Here is a 14,554-nt window from a genome sequence, read left to right as displayed (position 1 = left end):
TGGGTAATCCTCAGATTCAGTACTGGGAAGCTCAAATGCTTACAAACAGAAGCCATATTCTCTAATACCAGTTTTATCAATAATAAAATTAATATGGTCTTATACACCAGCTCTCTGTGATTTTGAATAGATTTAGAACTATTCAAACCAGCTGAACTTGGGTCAGACATAAGAATTCTCTAGCTCCCTTGAATAGCACTAGTCTATTATAAAATCTTTGTTTCCCTCTTCCTAAATTTTTAAAATTTATTTTACTTATTCTTCAGAGCTGCATGCTGTCATTATGGGCAGCTTGATAATTTAAAAAAAAAAAAAGCTTCAACAATGTGCCTTTGTTTTACAAATGTTTCCTTCAAACAAAAGGTGTTTTTAATTTGTGCGTGGTTGCCTCTTCTTGATTGGGTTGCCTATGCAATAGAGGCTTTTCACAGGAACAATATTGACCTTCTTGTTGTTTGAGGGTCTCCACTTATGATAACTTGTAAATCTGCACTTACCTGATCTGACCAACTTCTCAGGAATTTCATGTATAGCTGCTGCTTCAGTATAGGCTTGATAGAAGGTTTTTTCTTGGGACTCCACTGTAATGGTCAACACAGCATCATAGGCTTCCCGGAGTTTCGGGTTTTTCCTCAGGACCTGGTAGGGGGTATGCTTATAAAGTAAACTGTAGAGCAGAGCATCATAGGGAACAAAGACGTAGTTTCCATCAGTCATTTTCACATCATGAGCCCATTCCAAGAGATGCATCTGAGTCTCTCCCCCAATCAAGGCCGAATGCACATACATGATGATTACTGAAACCAATAAAGCAGGAGGGTTATGGCAGTAATATGTTAGTAAAATAGAATTCCAAAAACCACAGATCGGGAAAAATAAATAGATGTGTTATAACCAACTGGTAAATGATTTTTATCTGACGCCTCTGAGATGATCAAGATGTTGAAGCACTGAGCTAAGGCTGAGGTGTGCTCAGGACCCTGGATTCGGCAAAGGGATGATGCAGATATGACTACAGCCTACAGAGCCAATACTAGACAGGAATAAGAATAAATTTAGCTAATGGGAGGTAGCATAATGAAGAGGTTTTGGGATTGGAAGATTCAGGTTTATATCTTAACATCACTAGTCATTGTTAGCTGTATACCCTTAGCTTACCTCTCTCTGCCTCACTTATAAAATGGAGATCATAAATATGTACTTCATAGGGTGGTAGTGTTGATTGAAGGAGCAATTCTTATAATGGGCTAAGTGCATAACACTAAAAAAATAGTACCTAAGAATAAGAAGGCTAAAGGGTGAGGATGGGGGATATTCTCAGAAACACCACTGATACTTATGGCCCTGCTCCTGCAAACATACATTCCAGTAGATTTTGCACAACTGTTCCCACCCTTACCATGGCCATTATAGACAATGAATGGCACTAGCTCACACTCACCTCTAAATGCTAATAATATTATCAGTGATATGTTCAACTTTTAAAAATCTAACTTCCCTGTAATTGGAATTACTTTGCTCTCTAATTCCTCCTAGACTTACGAAAACTATGTTGTTTGGCAAGGCTATGCTAGAATAGAGTGGATTAGAGGAGGCCACGGTTGAAGAATGGCAGCAAGATCATGAGACTGAAAGTCTTCTATCCAATTTCCGCCCTTGGTATGCTAAATGAGTTTAGTTTAAGCCCACTTGTGCTTCAGTGCCCACATCTTTAAAATGCAGATTCCAAAGCATTTCACAGGTACATTGACTAGTTTAATTAGATAATGACTGGCAAGTATTCTAGCTCCTGGAAGAAAGGCAAAGGTCCTATTGATATTGGTAAATATTAATTATACGTGCTTTCACAGAACCTTTAATCTCAGGAAATGAGTACGCTTAACTGTGTTCAATGACTGGTCTTTGGCATTTACATATTTCTTCCTCTATTTCCAAAAACTTTTTTACACTCGTTAAATAACCCCCAGAAACTTTCCCCTTTGACCTAGAGCTGATAATTTCAGTTTTTTAAGGTGTAACTAGCAAGTTATGATGATGATTTAAATCACACACACACACACACACACACACACACACAGTGTAACTTTCAGTTTTCAAATGGCCATTAGTTCCTTCAATATAATTGTCCTAAAAGGTTCTATGTGTATTCTGATCCTTAAATCTTCCTTCAAATACTCTGGGATATCTTTGGAGCTAATTCATGAGCCACTCAAGAAGTTCAAACTCCTTTGTTCATAATTACACATTGCATAATGGGAAAATGGAGTGCCAGAGGGGTTTGACGAGGCAAAAGCTGGATTTAGAAGGAAAAACTAGAATCAAATTTGGTTGCACCACTAAACATGAATCATTTGGTCCAACTAGTCCAGTAACAGGTCCACTGAGGGAGGGAAATGAGTTAAGTCAGCTGTTTCAGGTAGTTGGCCAATTTGTCCACCAGGATCCTTAGCAAGCAAGTCAGTATTGGCATTTTTCTTCAACAAAAACAGAGATTAGGTGATTTGACCGAGATTACCCAACAGAGATAAAATTTTATTTACTATATTTCAAGGAATATTAAAATTACTTCACTAGATGGAACGTTAAATGGAATTGTGTTGGTTGAAATACAGCAAATACTTTAACATACACTCTATGTAGTGGGTGCCGTGGCGTACCACCCAACTGCACCCTTCACAACTGACACACTCGTTTTTCTAGCTGCTGGGGGTGGGGCTGTGTCAGGAGATGATAGCTAATACCTCTCAGAGAGAGCCACCTCTCACAAGGTCACATCCCCTCAGAAGTGTGTTGGATCTGGATGGTACTAGTTTAGAAGAGCCTGTGGTTAAATTTTCAGGGATTCTGTGCACCAGTCAGTGTCAGACTGGTAGCTCGAAATTGGGCATGGTGGTAGTGATTATGGAAATCACTCTATAAAGATCGGCAAACATTGTAAGTCAGGGCAATCTTCCCCCTTGACGAGCCGGCTATTCAACAATCGTTATCACATTGTACCCCTTTCTCAACATCAGCATGTACCCAATGACTGGTCAAGGACTGTATCTTATTTATCTCTGTATCCTGGTACACCTTATGCACCCAATGAACACTGTTTAAACGAATGCCTGAAAAATCAGAGGTTGTACACTTGGGTATCTTTTGTGGGTTCCTTGAGATGTAAGGCATGGGCATATCTGGATTGTGAGCATGGAGGAACAAGTTGAAGTGATATTTACCTGGCAGGTAAATTCTACCATACTTGTCCTTGATGCTTAGTGTCATTAATTATGCTCAAGACCTTACTCTCGACCTTAATCTCTCCTTGTAATTTTTCTTTCATGGGCCCACACTAAGGATATCTTAGACAAAGAGTCAGAATTCTTATAACTGGAAAGACTCTTTGAGACCTACTAGTTCCTTTCATTCCCCTCATTATTTTACAAATGAGAAAACAAAGCCTTGGAGAGGGTATGATGTCAGTCTCCTCCATTTTTTACATGGCAAGATCTTGCCATTGAACATGACTGAAATAGAAAGCATAAATACTGAATTAAAACAACAGCATCTTAATTTAATAGATTGAGTGCTTTGTGAACAGGGATTTGTGGGTGCGTCTGTTCTACATGATGATTTTACTAAATAGCATTATTATCTCAAAATTACATTCATTAAAATGGGATTTTACCTGTAAGCTGTCGTCAGGCAAGGATTAGTGGACAGAAACCTTAAATCCTTGACAAGGCCTGGGTCAACGGATGATCACTGAAGAATACTAATTTGTAAGTTTCCATCCTGCTTGTTAACAGTCAGCCACTCTATAGCCAAAACAAGGATCCGGAGATACATCTTGCTGAGATCCCAGCTCATCATGATATGATACTAGCACTTTCTCTGTGCTTCCTGAGCCCCACTCAAAACATCAGCAACTATGTCTTCATACTGTGGTACCTACTAGGGCAGGCTCTCCAGGACCTTCTCTTTCACCCTCAACACTAGCAGCAAGAAACATCATGAAACTCCAGGAGAAGTTCATTACTAAGTCACTCTACTCCTACTTTTTATCTTCTATTAAAATATTCTGTCTGATAGTTCCTTCAGATGGAGGAACTGTGTTTCTCAGAAGGCAAAGTTCACTTTTTTATTTTTTACAGATTACTGGCTATAGAGTCCTTAGTGGAGGAAAATGGGCCCAGTCTCACACTTAAGTTCTTAGTCCTTACGAGTTGTATTCATACAGTGAGCCCACAGTATTGCTCCCAAGCCCAGAAAGCACCCCTCACCCCGCATTCTAGTGTTCTTTATCTTCACTTTAACCATTCTGCAACATCCCCTATCACTGGTGTGTGTGTGTGTGTGTGTGTGTGTGTGTGTGTGTGTGTATCACTATATATTTTAATCTATTTCGTTTTAACAAATGTTGGGAGGAGTACACAAGCCAGAGGAAGGGGGGCATGCTCTGTGATTTATCCCAAGTCTCACATTCCCCCAGGGTTCAACCATCTGACCACACTGTGAAACAAGTACACCCGGACCGTCTTCCTGTCAGCTTTCTTCCATGCAGTCTATAAAACGGATGCATAAGAAGAAGGTGGGAGGCTCTGGAATCAGCCTGCTTCCCAGATCCACCCCCCACTGTGATTGGGTGCAGGCAGCCTTCAGAGCACAATTTAAGAACAGGGCACTGGGCAATGTATGACTGTTTCTATCAGCTAAGGACACCTCCCCCCCACCCCCTGGACACACACATTTTTGCCTTTAAGTCCAGAGACCACCACTTACTTACCTGCCACCCATGTTGAACCCATACAAGTAGCTCAGCATGATGTCAGACACACATTACATTTAAGGGCCATTCCACCTACACCAGGTCCTGTTTTCTTATACCCAATATAACTGGTATTCCAAGTGCATTCATTGCTTTCACATCGCGGCCCAGCTTGAGATAAGTTTTTAATATTTCTTCACACCTTGCAACATATGTTTTCTTCAACTTTTTAAAAACTGCTATCTAGGTATGGCCTCTTAAATGTTGAAAGCTTAGATGCTGGGTACTTCTACAGAAACTTCCTTGTGTGCTGGGTCTCCAATAATTTTATCATTGCTGATATCAGAACCATTCATGACAGCTGGTTGTCTTTCACCATTTAACTTTACGTAGGCTTATCCCTACCAAATCCGATACAAAATGCCCTATCAACACGAAGGCTCTTAGCCACGGTATTATCAATATCACTGTTGTTATGACTATAGGAAAATAAGGCCAACACTGGCTACCTTGAGGCACTTAAAAGAATTTCATCAGTGGGCCCAACAATTAAGAAAGAATAATGGAGGGGCACCTGGGTGGCTCAGCGGGTTAAGCCGCTGCTTTCGGCTCAGGTCATGATCTCAGGGTCCTGGGATCAAGTCCCGCACCGGGCTCTCTGCTCAGCGGGGAGCCTGCTTCCCTCTCTCTGCCTGCCTCTCTGTCTACTTGTGATCTCTCTCTGTCAAATAAATAAAATCTTTTAAAAAAAAAAAAGAAAGAATAATGGAAGAACTGAATTATACAACCTACGTGACACACATGGTCTCAAGTGAGTATGCTTTGGGGACATACCTCAGGTAGACAGGAGGCAGTAGAGTGTAAGTCTTTCATCAGACCAGTTGTTCTCCAAGAGTGATCCCTGGACCAGCAGCACGGGCACCACTATGAACTGGTTAAAAATGCAAATTCTGGGGCCCTTCCCCAGCCTTTCTTTCTCTTCCTGAACCAGAAACTCTGGAGAGGGAACCCCGAAATCTGTGTTTTAACAAGCCCTTCAGGGCATCCTGGTAAACACCAAGGTTTGAGAGGCGCTGTTTTAGAGCAACCTGAGTACATAGCCTGGCTTTCCCATTCACAAGCTGTGTGACATTGGCAAGTTATTTAACCTCTTTTGGCCTCTGAAATCTTATCCATAAAGTGTGTTAAATAATAATTAACCTTATTAGTTAGGGATGTTGCAAGAACTGAATGAGATGGTCTGTACAAAACCCTTGCAAGGGGCTCCTGGGTGGCTCAGTGGGTTAAAGCCTCTGCCTTTAGTTCAGGTCATGATCTCAGGGTCCTGGGATCAAGACCCACATAGGGCTCTCTGCTCGGCGGGGAGCCTGCTTCCTCCTCTCTCTCTGCCTGCCACTCTGCCTACTTGTGATCTCTGTTTGTCAAATAAGTAAATAAAATCTTTAAAAAAAAACCCTTGCAAAATGAAATAACTAGCACACAATAAACCCTCGGATAATATCAGCTATTACCAAAGTTGCTATTATTTCTTTGGGTTTTTTTCTTTTTTAATGTACAGTAATCTTCAATAGATGGGAAAAGGTTAGCTGGCAATAACATAGTAATAAGGTTTTCAATTTTGTACAAACAAGAGAAGACCATTCTGTGTCCTATTTTCTAAATATCCTATTGTATTGAAGAAGTCCCAATTTGAAAGAATTTAAAGGCATCCCCAATGGTTCAACAACCTGGTTAGTCCAAATGGAAAGGATTTCACAATCAGCCAAGCATTGATAGGAAAAAGATGAGGAGAGGAGGGTTTGAAAAGTTCTCCAAAGAGCTTTTCAGTGGGGCCTCCTGCTAGCCTTTATGAGAAATGGCAACAAAATAAAACAGAACAACAACAACAAAAAAAAAAAACCTCTTCTGGGTAATTGCAATCCAACAGGTGTTCTCCCTGGTGAATGGATATTCTTTTATGCCATGGGATCAAAACTTCTACCAGGGCTCATGGTTTAAGTAGAGAATGAACTGGATTTCAGCCCTCTGGCCCACTCAGCTAGATCCCCTGGTGCAGGACACAACCTCCCATAAATAGGCACAGCAGCCCTGACTGTAAATTGTGGCCCTTTGTCTTCGATTCCTATCTTCCCTATCTGACTTGGTCAGAAACAAAGATTATTGGTAATTGCTTCTGAAGCTTCAAGGAAATGAGCTGAGCATCTGGGAGAGGCCGAATCCCCCCTTCTCTGGGATTTCATTCACCACATTGCTTGTTGTGAATAAGACCTATACCTACCTACTTGTGATGTGAGACTCACAGATGTTGTAAAACTTTAAAGGAAATACCTATCTTCTGGATAATCCTGAGGATTAAATGAGATTAAGTATATGCAAATACCTTGTAAACTGTAGAGAGCTGTTCGCATACAAAGTGGTATTATGGTTGCATTCACTGTCTCTAAAGGCAGCATCTAGTAACCCCCCTGCTGTTTCCCCTCCAAAGAGCCCACAGCCATTATTATTGTTATTATCATCTTTACTGACCCCCGGACCCTGAGATTATGACCGAAACCGAAGGGAAACACCTAACCGACTGAGCCACCCAGGTGCCCCAAAAGCAGTGATTCTTAACCCTAGCTACATTTTACATGCACCTGGGAGGCTACTGAAAATAACCTCTGCTAGGGCCTCATTGCAGATCACCAAAACCCCTGGATGTAGCATTCTGGCACCAATTGTTTAGAAAAGATGTCCAGGGAATTCTAGTGTGCAGAGTGAGAACCATCGACCTACAGGAATGAATCTCAAAGAGTAGGGCCATAATATGTACATTTGCTATCTCTCCGCCTCAAAGGACGTGTGGGTGGTGGGCACTCAATCCTAACTTCTTTCAGCCCAAAGAGTTTCAGGGCCTGGATTTATTTAACATTTCATGGTAGAGGCCAAATTGTCATTTCAAAGAGTATACTATTTAGAATGGGTGGGATGAGAAACTCTCATGGAATGTAAGCTTGCAGGAGACACTGGACTTCATGAAGATTTGTAACATATTCTTTTTTTTTTTTAAAGATTTTATTTATTTATTTGACAGAGAGAGATCACAAGTAGGCAGAGAGGCAGACAGATAGAGAGAGGAGGAAGCAGGCTCCCTGCAGAGCAGAGAGCCCGATGCGGGACTCGATCCCAGGACCCTGAGACCATGACCCGAGCCGAAGGCAGCGGCTTAACCCACTGAGCCACCCAGGCGCCCCGATTTGTAACATATTCTAAAGTTATACTTAATCTGTGAGCCTATTTCTGGCATGACTTCTCCCTGGAAATGGTTTTATATCTTTCAAAATAATTCTGTGCTCTGCTTTGAAAGTATCAATCTCTATTATGAAGTAATCAAAGCCACACTGATTGCTTAACATTATAGGATCTTGTAGACTGGAGCTGGAAGCAGACAACTGTATTTCCAGGAACTAAAACTTCTTGCCCTCATCTTCCCATAATGATCATAATGAAGATCAAATACCGGTGACACTTGAAACTTATGATGGACTTCTGTTTATCGGCCAGGCTAACCCCGACCATTCTCTAACAAACCCAATGTTATCTTAAGGAAGTGACTGGGACCAGGACTAATCCTAGCAGTCATCAATTTGACAAGCAGCTGAGTAACGAAATGAGCCGTGTTCCCACAAATCACTGACATTTTCCAGAAAAAACATCTAGTTCTTAAAAAACTGGAATAGAAAATATGGAAAGCAAGTGCCACAAGGGCCTGCAATAAAAATAAGTAAGAGACACTGGATTCCAGAGGACCAGGAAGGGCTCTTCTTCCCCCAAACCACCTCAGTTAGGTCTGGTGACAGTAGCTTTGCTGGGGTCTTCCCTTTGCTTCAGGTTTTGTCCATGGTCTCTGCAAGAATCGCCTTCAACATCGACCTTCTCTTGGAAGGGGAAAGGTTAAAATCTGGGCTGACTCCTCATTTTAATATACTTTTATTTATCAGCTAGGTCCCTGGGAATGGCACATAAAAAGATAAGCCCTGGGGCGCCTGGGTGGCTCAGTGGATTAGAGCCTCTGCCTTCGGCTCAGGTCATGATCCCAGCGTCCTGGGATCAAGCCCCGCTTCTGCTCTCTGCTCAGCGGGGAGTCTGCTTCCTCCCCTCTCTCTGCCTGCCTCTCTGCCTACTTGTGATCTCTGTCTGTCAAATAAATAAATTTAAAAAAAAAAAAAAAGATAAGCCCTGTTTCAGGGGGGCAAGGGAGGTGAGTGCAGAGGACAGAAAGGAAGTGTATATTGTGGAGTACAGAGAAGACAGGTTCCAAGTGAAAGGTGATGAAGCAGGTGGCAAGAATGGGCCAAAACACAGCCACAAAAGCACCCCTTTTGGCTGATCTCAAACTACTGGGGTCCTACAGGTGTGGAAGGTGTGTGGCTCCCGTTGCTCTTGATGCTGAGAGTAGGCACTGGGACCCAATGGCATTTATAACCACTGAGTTCTTTGTACCTTTCACCAAACAGGCTCCCTTGAAGCCGAACAGTCTTGGAGCCTGAGTGTGAGTGCAAGAGGGCGGATGCCTGATGTGCTCTCCCAGGGTGCGAGGGTGAGAGACCTTTTGGAAATTGTCCTATTCTCCGCCGCCACCACCCCCGCCCCGGAAGCCACGTTTTAAACCTCAACGGGGAGAAAGCACTCACTGAGAATTCTGTCCGCTTGACGAATCCGCAGGAGCGCTGTCCGAATGCTGTGGCTGTCTTGTCCTGAGCTCAGGACGACCCCTACCGGTAGGCCACGGCTCTGCAGAGCGCATGGTACTCGATTGGCGGTGTGCGCCCAAATGTCTTCATCTAGGAGATGACTCCGGAGTGAGCCCACTAGAAGTACCTCATGACAGTTACCACACCCGGACCGGAGAAGGGAGTGTCCGAGAAAAGGTCGGGTGGCTGATTTTATTGTCTAATTCGTAATTCACACAAGCCCAAGAGAAAAGCCCTTTGTTCCAACTGTTTCCCAGGAGCGAGGCGGCCTCGCAGTTGCCGGGGTTGACAGGGCCAATAAATACCGAGGCCATCTGGTGGTAAACAATGAAACTGCAAAGGGCCCTGGCGGTCTGGCCGTCTTCATTGAGAATCACATATTCAAAAGAGCAACCCGCGTCAAACGATGAGTCCCTGTTGATGCACTCAATGACTAAGCCAGCAGCAACCTCAGGCAGAGCCTTTGAGAACAACGGGTCGCAAGTCCAAGGGCCCACTACCCCTATCTTTTAAAGGGGCGCCCACACCCACTGTGAGATGCACGTGAGGGCCAGGAGGCACGAGCACCATAGGAGCTTGAAGGCTACAAGGCCATGGTGTTTTCGCTGTCTTATGGGAGCCGCACACGAGAGCATAAGGTGAGAAGAGGGCCGTGGTCCTCAAAATATAGTCCTCCTGCTTCCAGCAAGCTAGTGAGGAAATGTCTGAAGGTTAGTCTGCTTTCCTGAGACCGACCATTGTGTTTCCAAATGTTTGTCAATAGGAGGGAGAACTTCATTACTTGCCTTATTCCTGAAGCTTCTGGAAAGACTGATTATAAAAGAATGGCAAAGGAATGGCAGTTCCCAAACCACCCTGACCAAAAACGCCTCTCCTTCCTGCATTGTTGTACTCATTGTCTCAATAGATGGCACCTCCACCCACGGTTTGGCCCCTTGCTCCAGGCAGAAACCTGCTAGTCAGCTGATGCTCTTCCTTCATCTCGGCCCCCACATTCAATCTGTTACCGAGTCCTGTTCAACGTTGGCAACAGCTACCGACTTCACAACGTTGTAAGGATTATTTGGATAAACATACAGCAAGCACATGTTGTTACCTTTATATTAGTGATATTATCATTATCACTTCTATAGTTTAAAATGTGCTCATTTATCTCCACCCTAATGCCTCTTGGAGAAAGACACAGATATAAACCCATAATGGCAATGCAGAATTTTAAAAATAGTATGATTTTATGTAGATCAGCAGAGGAGACTAGAGAGGATCACCCAAACTCTGATTTCAGGGGGAGGTGAGGAGAGAGAAGAGACAGTCTCTCCAACTTGAGTGCTGAAAGAAAAGCTAGCCAGGTTAATGGGGTTATGAGGGTGATGGTACTAAGCACCTTCCAGGCAGAAGGAACAGCATATAGTAAGACACAAAGGTTTTTTTAAGAAAAGTTTTTTATTTTTTTAAAAGATTCTATTTATTTGTTTGAGAGAGAAACAGAGAGGACATGAGGGGGGGCAAGGGCAGAGGGAGAAGGACAAGCAGAGACCCCAGTGAGCAGGGAGCTGGTCTCAGGGCTCGATCCCAGGACCCTGAGATCATGACTTGAGCCAAAGTCAGACGCAACCAACTGAGCCACCCAGACCAGGCACCCCTAAAAATTGTTTTTAAAGAAGAGGATATGTTAGATACTCAGAATCTAACATTCCAAGACATTTGTTTTTGTTCATATCTATAATGGCAGCTAAGGCAAGGGCCAGGTCCCCAAGCCATTCACAGGTTTTTAGATTTAATCCTGTAGACAATAATTTTAGGCAGAGAAATGGCATAATCAGATTTCCATTTTTAGAAGATTGTTCAAATAGCAGTGTGATGAACAGGCTGGAAAGGGGTTAAGACTGGGGACTTCCAGGTTCAAAGCTGTTGTATTAATTCCATATTGGAAATGATGACAGACAAAGAGAGGGGTCATGAAGATGTAGAAGAATGGAGAGGAATTCCACCAAGATTAGAAAATATCAAGGAGATTAAGAAAGTAGAACTGACATCAGCTTGGTGACTGACGGGATGGAGAAGGTAGGGAGAAAAAGGACCCCCGGATGATTCTGAGCTTTTCAGACCTAGGCAACTGGTTGGAAAATGATACAAGTCTCTGAGATAGGGAACCCTGGAGGAAGGTGGTGAAAATATAATGCATTCTATGAGACACGGCGAACTCATAAAGCCTGTAAAACATACAAGTAGCAATACTCAGCACAGTTTGACACACTGGATCTGATCATAGAAAGCTGAGCTAGAGAGAGAAATATGAGTGTAATCCATTGATAGAGAATAATTAAAGATATGTAGGAGATTGACAAAAGAGAGTTGTGAGGTAAAGAACAGGATTCCCCCCCTCCCCCGAGAATTCATGTCACTTAAAGGTCAGGCAGAGAGGAAAGAGGTCATAATGAAAACTTAAATGGCAAGTCCGGGGAATCAGCAAAATCCAAGAGACAGGGTGGTATCTTACAATCCAAGGGAGCTGAAGCTTGGGGGATGAAAAATGTTTATCCCATCTTACACTCCCCTGAGAAGTCAAGTAATCTAAAGATAGAAAAGGAGCTGCCCATTAGATTTGGATTCGGAGTAAGGCTGCCAGTTAAGGGGAGCACAGTGAGTCAAAAATGAATGGGAATTAGTGAAGTGGAGTCAGCAAATGTAGAGAACCCTTTCAAGGTGATACATGCAAAGGGTTTCTCCATCTAGCCCTTGCCTTTATCCCCTCATCACCCACAGTTTTCACTTGATGTTGCAGTAAATTTCCTGCAGACATTTATCACTTAGCCTATTGGGCATAGGATTTGTAAAATGCCATTCCTTATGCCTGAAATCCCCCTCCCTTCCTGCCTCTCACATTCTACTCCTGGGTTCTGATGAACTTTACCTTCAAGATCCACTTGAAGTGTTCCCTCCTCTGTGCAGCCCTAGTTAACACCCTCATATTGAGTTCATTGTTTTTTCCATCTTTGCCTCATACTTATACCCATTAGGGAAGATGTCACTATGATTTATAAATTGCCCCTACTTCTGGTCTACATTTTGACATGGATACCTTTGGATATCTCTATATTCACGGGACCTCATACTTTCAACCACAAACGATGAGCAATAACAAAGGCAACTCCCTGTGGGGAACAGAACCCACTGGATTGGGAACTTCTAGAGGTCTTCTTCATGGTCCTCATGCCTAGTCAAGTTCCCAATATAGTAGCTATCAAATAAATATTTGTGAAATGAATTCATAAAACATTAAGGATGATCCAAGGTCAGTAATAACCTCACCAGGCGTAAGCAGAATGAATTGCTTGGTGGGGGGAGGTGTTAATGAGGGAAATCCTTAGTGAATTTTTAATTCCATACAAAGATCAAAATAATGGCATGGCTCTCTTCAGGGCTGATAATTAGTGCTGGTGTGTACCAGTCAAGCTCAACTGGTTGTTCCTTACCAGCAACAATTCTGCCTGTGCCAGTCTTGTTGGTTATTATCTTGAGTCTTATTCCTAATTTTATGGGAAAGTCTGACTCCTCAAGAGACCAGTCAGGGGCACACATTCAGGATCTTAAAGACCTACCACAATAGTATACCTCAACATTTGTAAACAGGTGAAAGTGGGTTAAAATGAAGGTCAAGAAATACTTAGGGAGGAGATGTTTCAAAACAGCATGAGCCAGAAGCTGAAGGGTGTATATGATGGAGAAGGAAAACTTCCAACTTTACTGTGGGGGAAGTAAAAAGGTGGTTCTGGGCTGATTATATCCATAAGTTCCTCAAATCTATTTGCAGACCTTCAGAGTAATCTAGCCCCAATCTCCATTCCCCCAAATAGATTTATTCTATTTGCTGTGTTGAAGACATGAGGGTGAGATTCATAGTGGATGAGTTATGAGATGTAGACTTCACCTTCAAAAAGCTCCCAGCCCAACACTACAAGCTGAGCTCTAAGGAGCGCACATGCTTCTCTTCCCACTCTCCCCCAGCCCGTCTTTTATCTGTCATGGCAAAATTTGGGAGCCAGGGTACTCTCTGGGTAGCATGGAAGAGGTTCCTATATCTCGTCTGTATTGTGATAAGGTTATTGAACTAGATGATATCTCTGTCCTTAGAGGACCTTGCTCTTTCAACCACTAAGAGTAGACAATAGAGAGGGTAGCTCTATATGGGGAAGAGTCCTGTCCACAAGCAACAGGGAAAAGTGGCCAACCAACTGCCTCTTTTCCCACAAACACACCCAGTTTTGTGAGTTCTCTCTCATAAGTAGTACATTTAAGCCAGAAACTAGCATTTGGTTAACAAAGACTAATATTTATTGAGTTCTTGCTATGATTCAAACACTGGACTAAATAAACTCATGTGTTATCTTATTGTCAAAACTCAGTCAGAAGGAAAAAATTCACCATAGTCTTTGAGGCAGGTATTATTGTCACCTACACTTACAGATGATGAAACAGAGGCTGAGAAAGAACAAGGAACTTGCCTGAGGGCACACGGTGGTAGAATGGGGATTTGTACCCCAGCTAATTAAGCAGTAAAACAGATAGACTGTTGACTGCCCCTAATCCGTGAAGTTACAGAGACCATTATTATATCTTCTTTGCTACCCATATCAAGTTTGACTAATTCACTTGTGGTTTTAAAAATTCCCTTAGTCCCCCCATGAAAGAACAAATTACATAATGAGGGGGTGGGGGAAGAGTAAACTGGGAGGAGCAAACACATTCATTATCCAACCAGAAGGAATTTGGCTCTACTGTTGAAGCCCAGTCTTGGGACAGCTCTCTTTACTGGGCTTGGGAGGTGCCAGTCACACTGTATTCTATATAGAGCTAATCCTTGTCTTTGAGAATGGAAATTTTGGGAGTACAGATGTGGAATGTTAGTTCTGATTCTCAATTTCCTCACCAGTGAATTGGAGGTAAATTTAATTTAATGCATTTGAAGTGAGGGATTAAATAAGATAGAATGCTGAGCGCACAATTTTCTTTAAATAAATACTTGCTCTTCCTTGCTGTTTAAAAAGAGGACTGTATGTGGAATCAGGAGGCC

The 14,554-nt window shown here is 42.7% G+C and overlaps 1 protein-coding gene across 1 annotated transcript in view; it reads right to left on the bottom strand.

The window, feature by feature from the left end:
• Nucleotides 1–10,115, bottom strand: part of GUCY2F (guanylate cyclase 2F, retinal) — a 95,447-nt gene extending 85,332 nt beyond the window's left edge. The window contains 4 exon segments of the mRNA XM_059385195.1: nucleotides 508–797; nucleotides 9,421–9,573; nucleotides 9,576–9,623; nucleotides 9,626–10,115. Of these exon segments, the coding sequence (XP_059241178.1) occupies nucleotides 508–797; nucleotides 9,421–9,573; nucleotides 9,576–9,623; nucleotides 9,626–10,115 (981 nt within the window).
• Between the last annotated feature and the right edge of the window lie 4,439 nt (nucleotides 10,116–14,554).

This window comes from Mustela nigripes, chromosome X, assembly GCF_022355385.1.
Source record: "Mustela nigripes isolate SB6536 chromosome X, MUSNIG.SB6536, whole genome shotgun sequence".
Lineage (NCBI taxonomy): Eukaryota > Metazoa > Chordata > Mammalia > Carnivora > Mustelidae > Mustela > Mustela nigripes.
The sequence above is the reverse complement of the archived record's forward strand: the minus strand, read 5'-3'. Positions and strand labels throughout refer to the sequence as shown.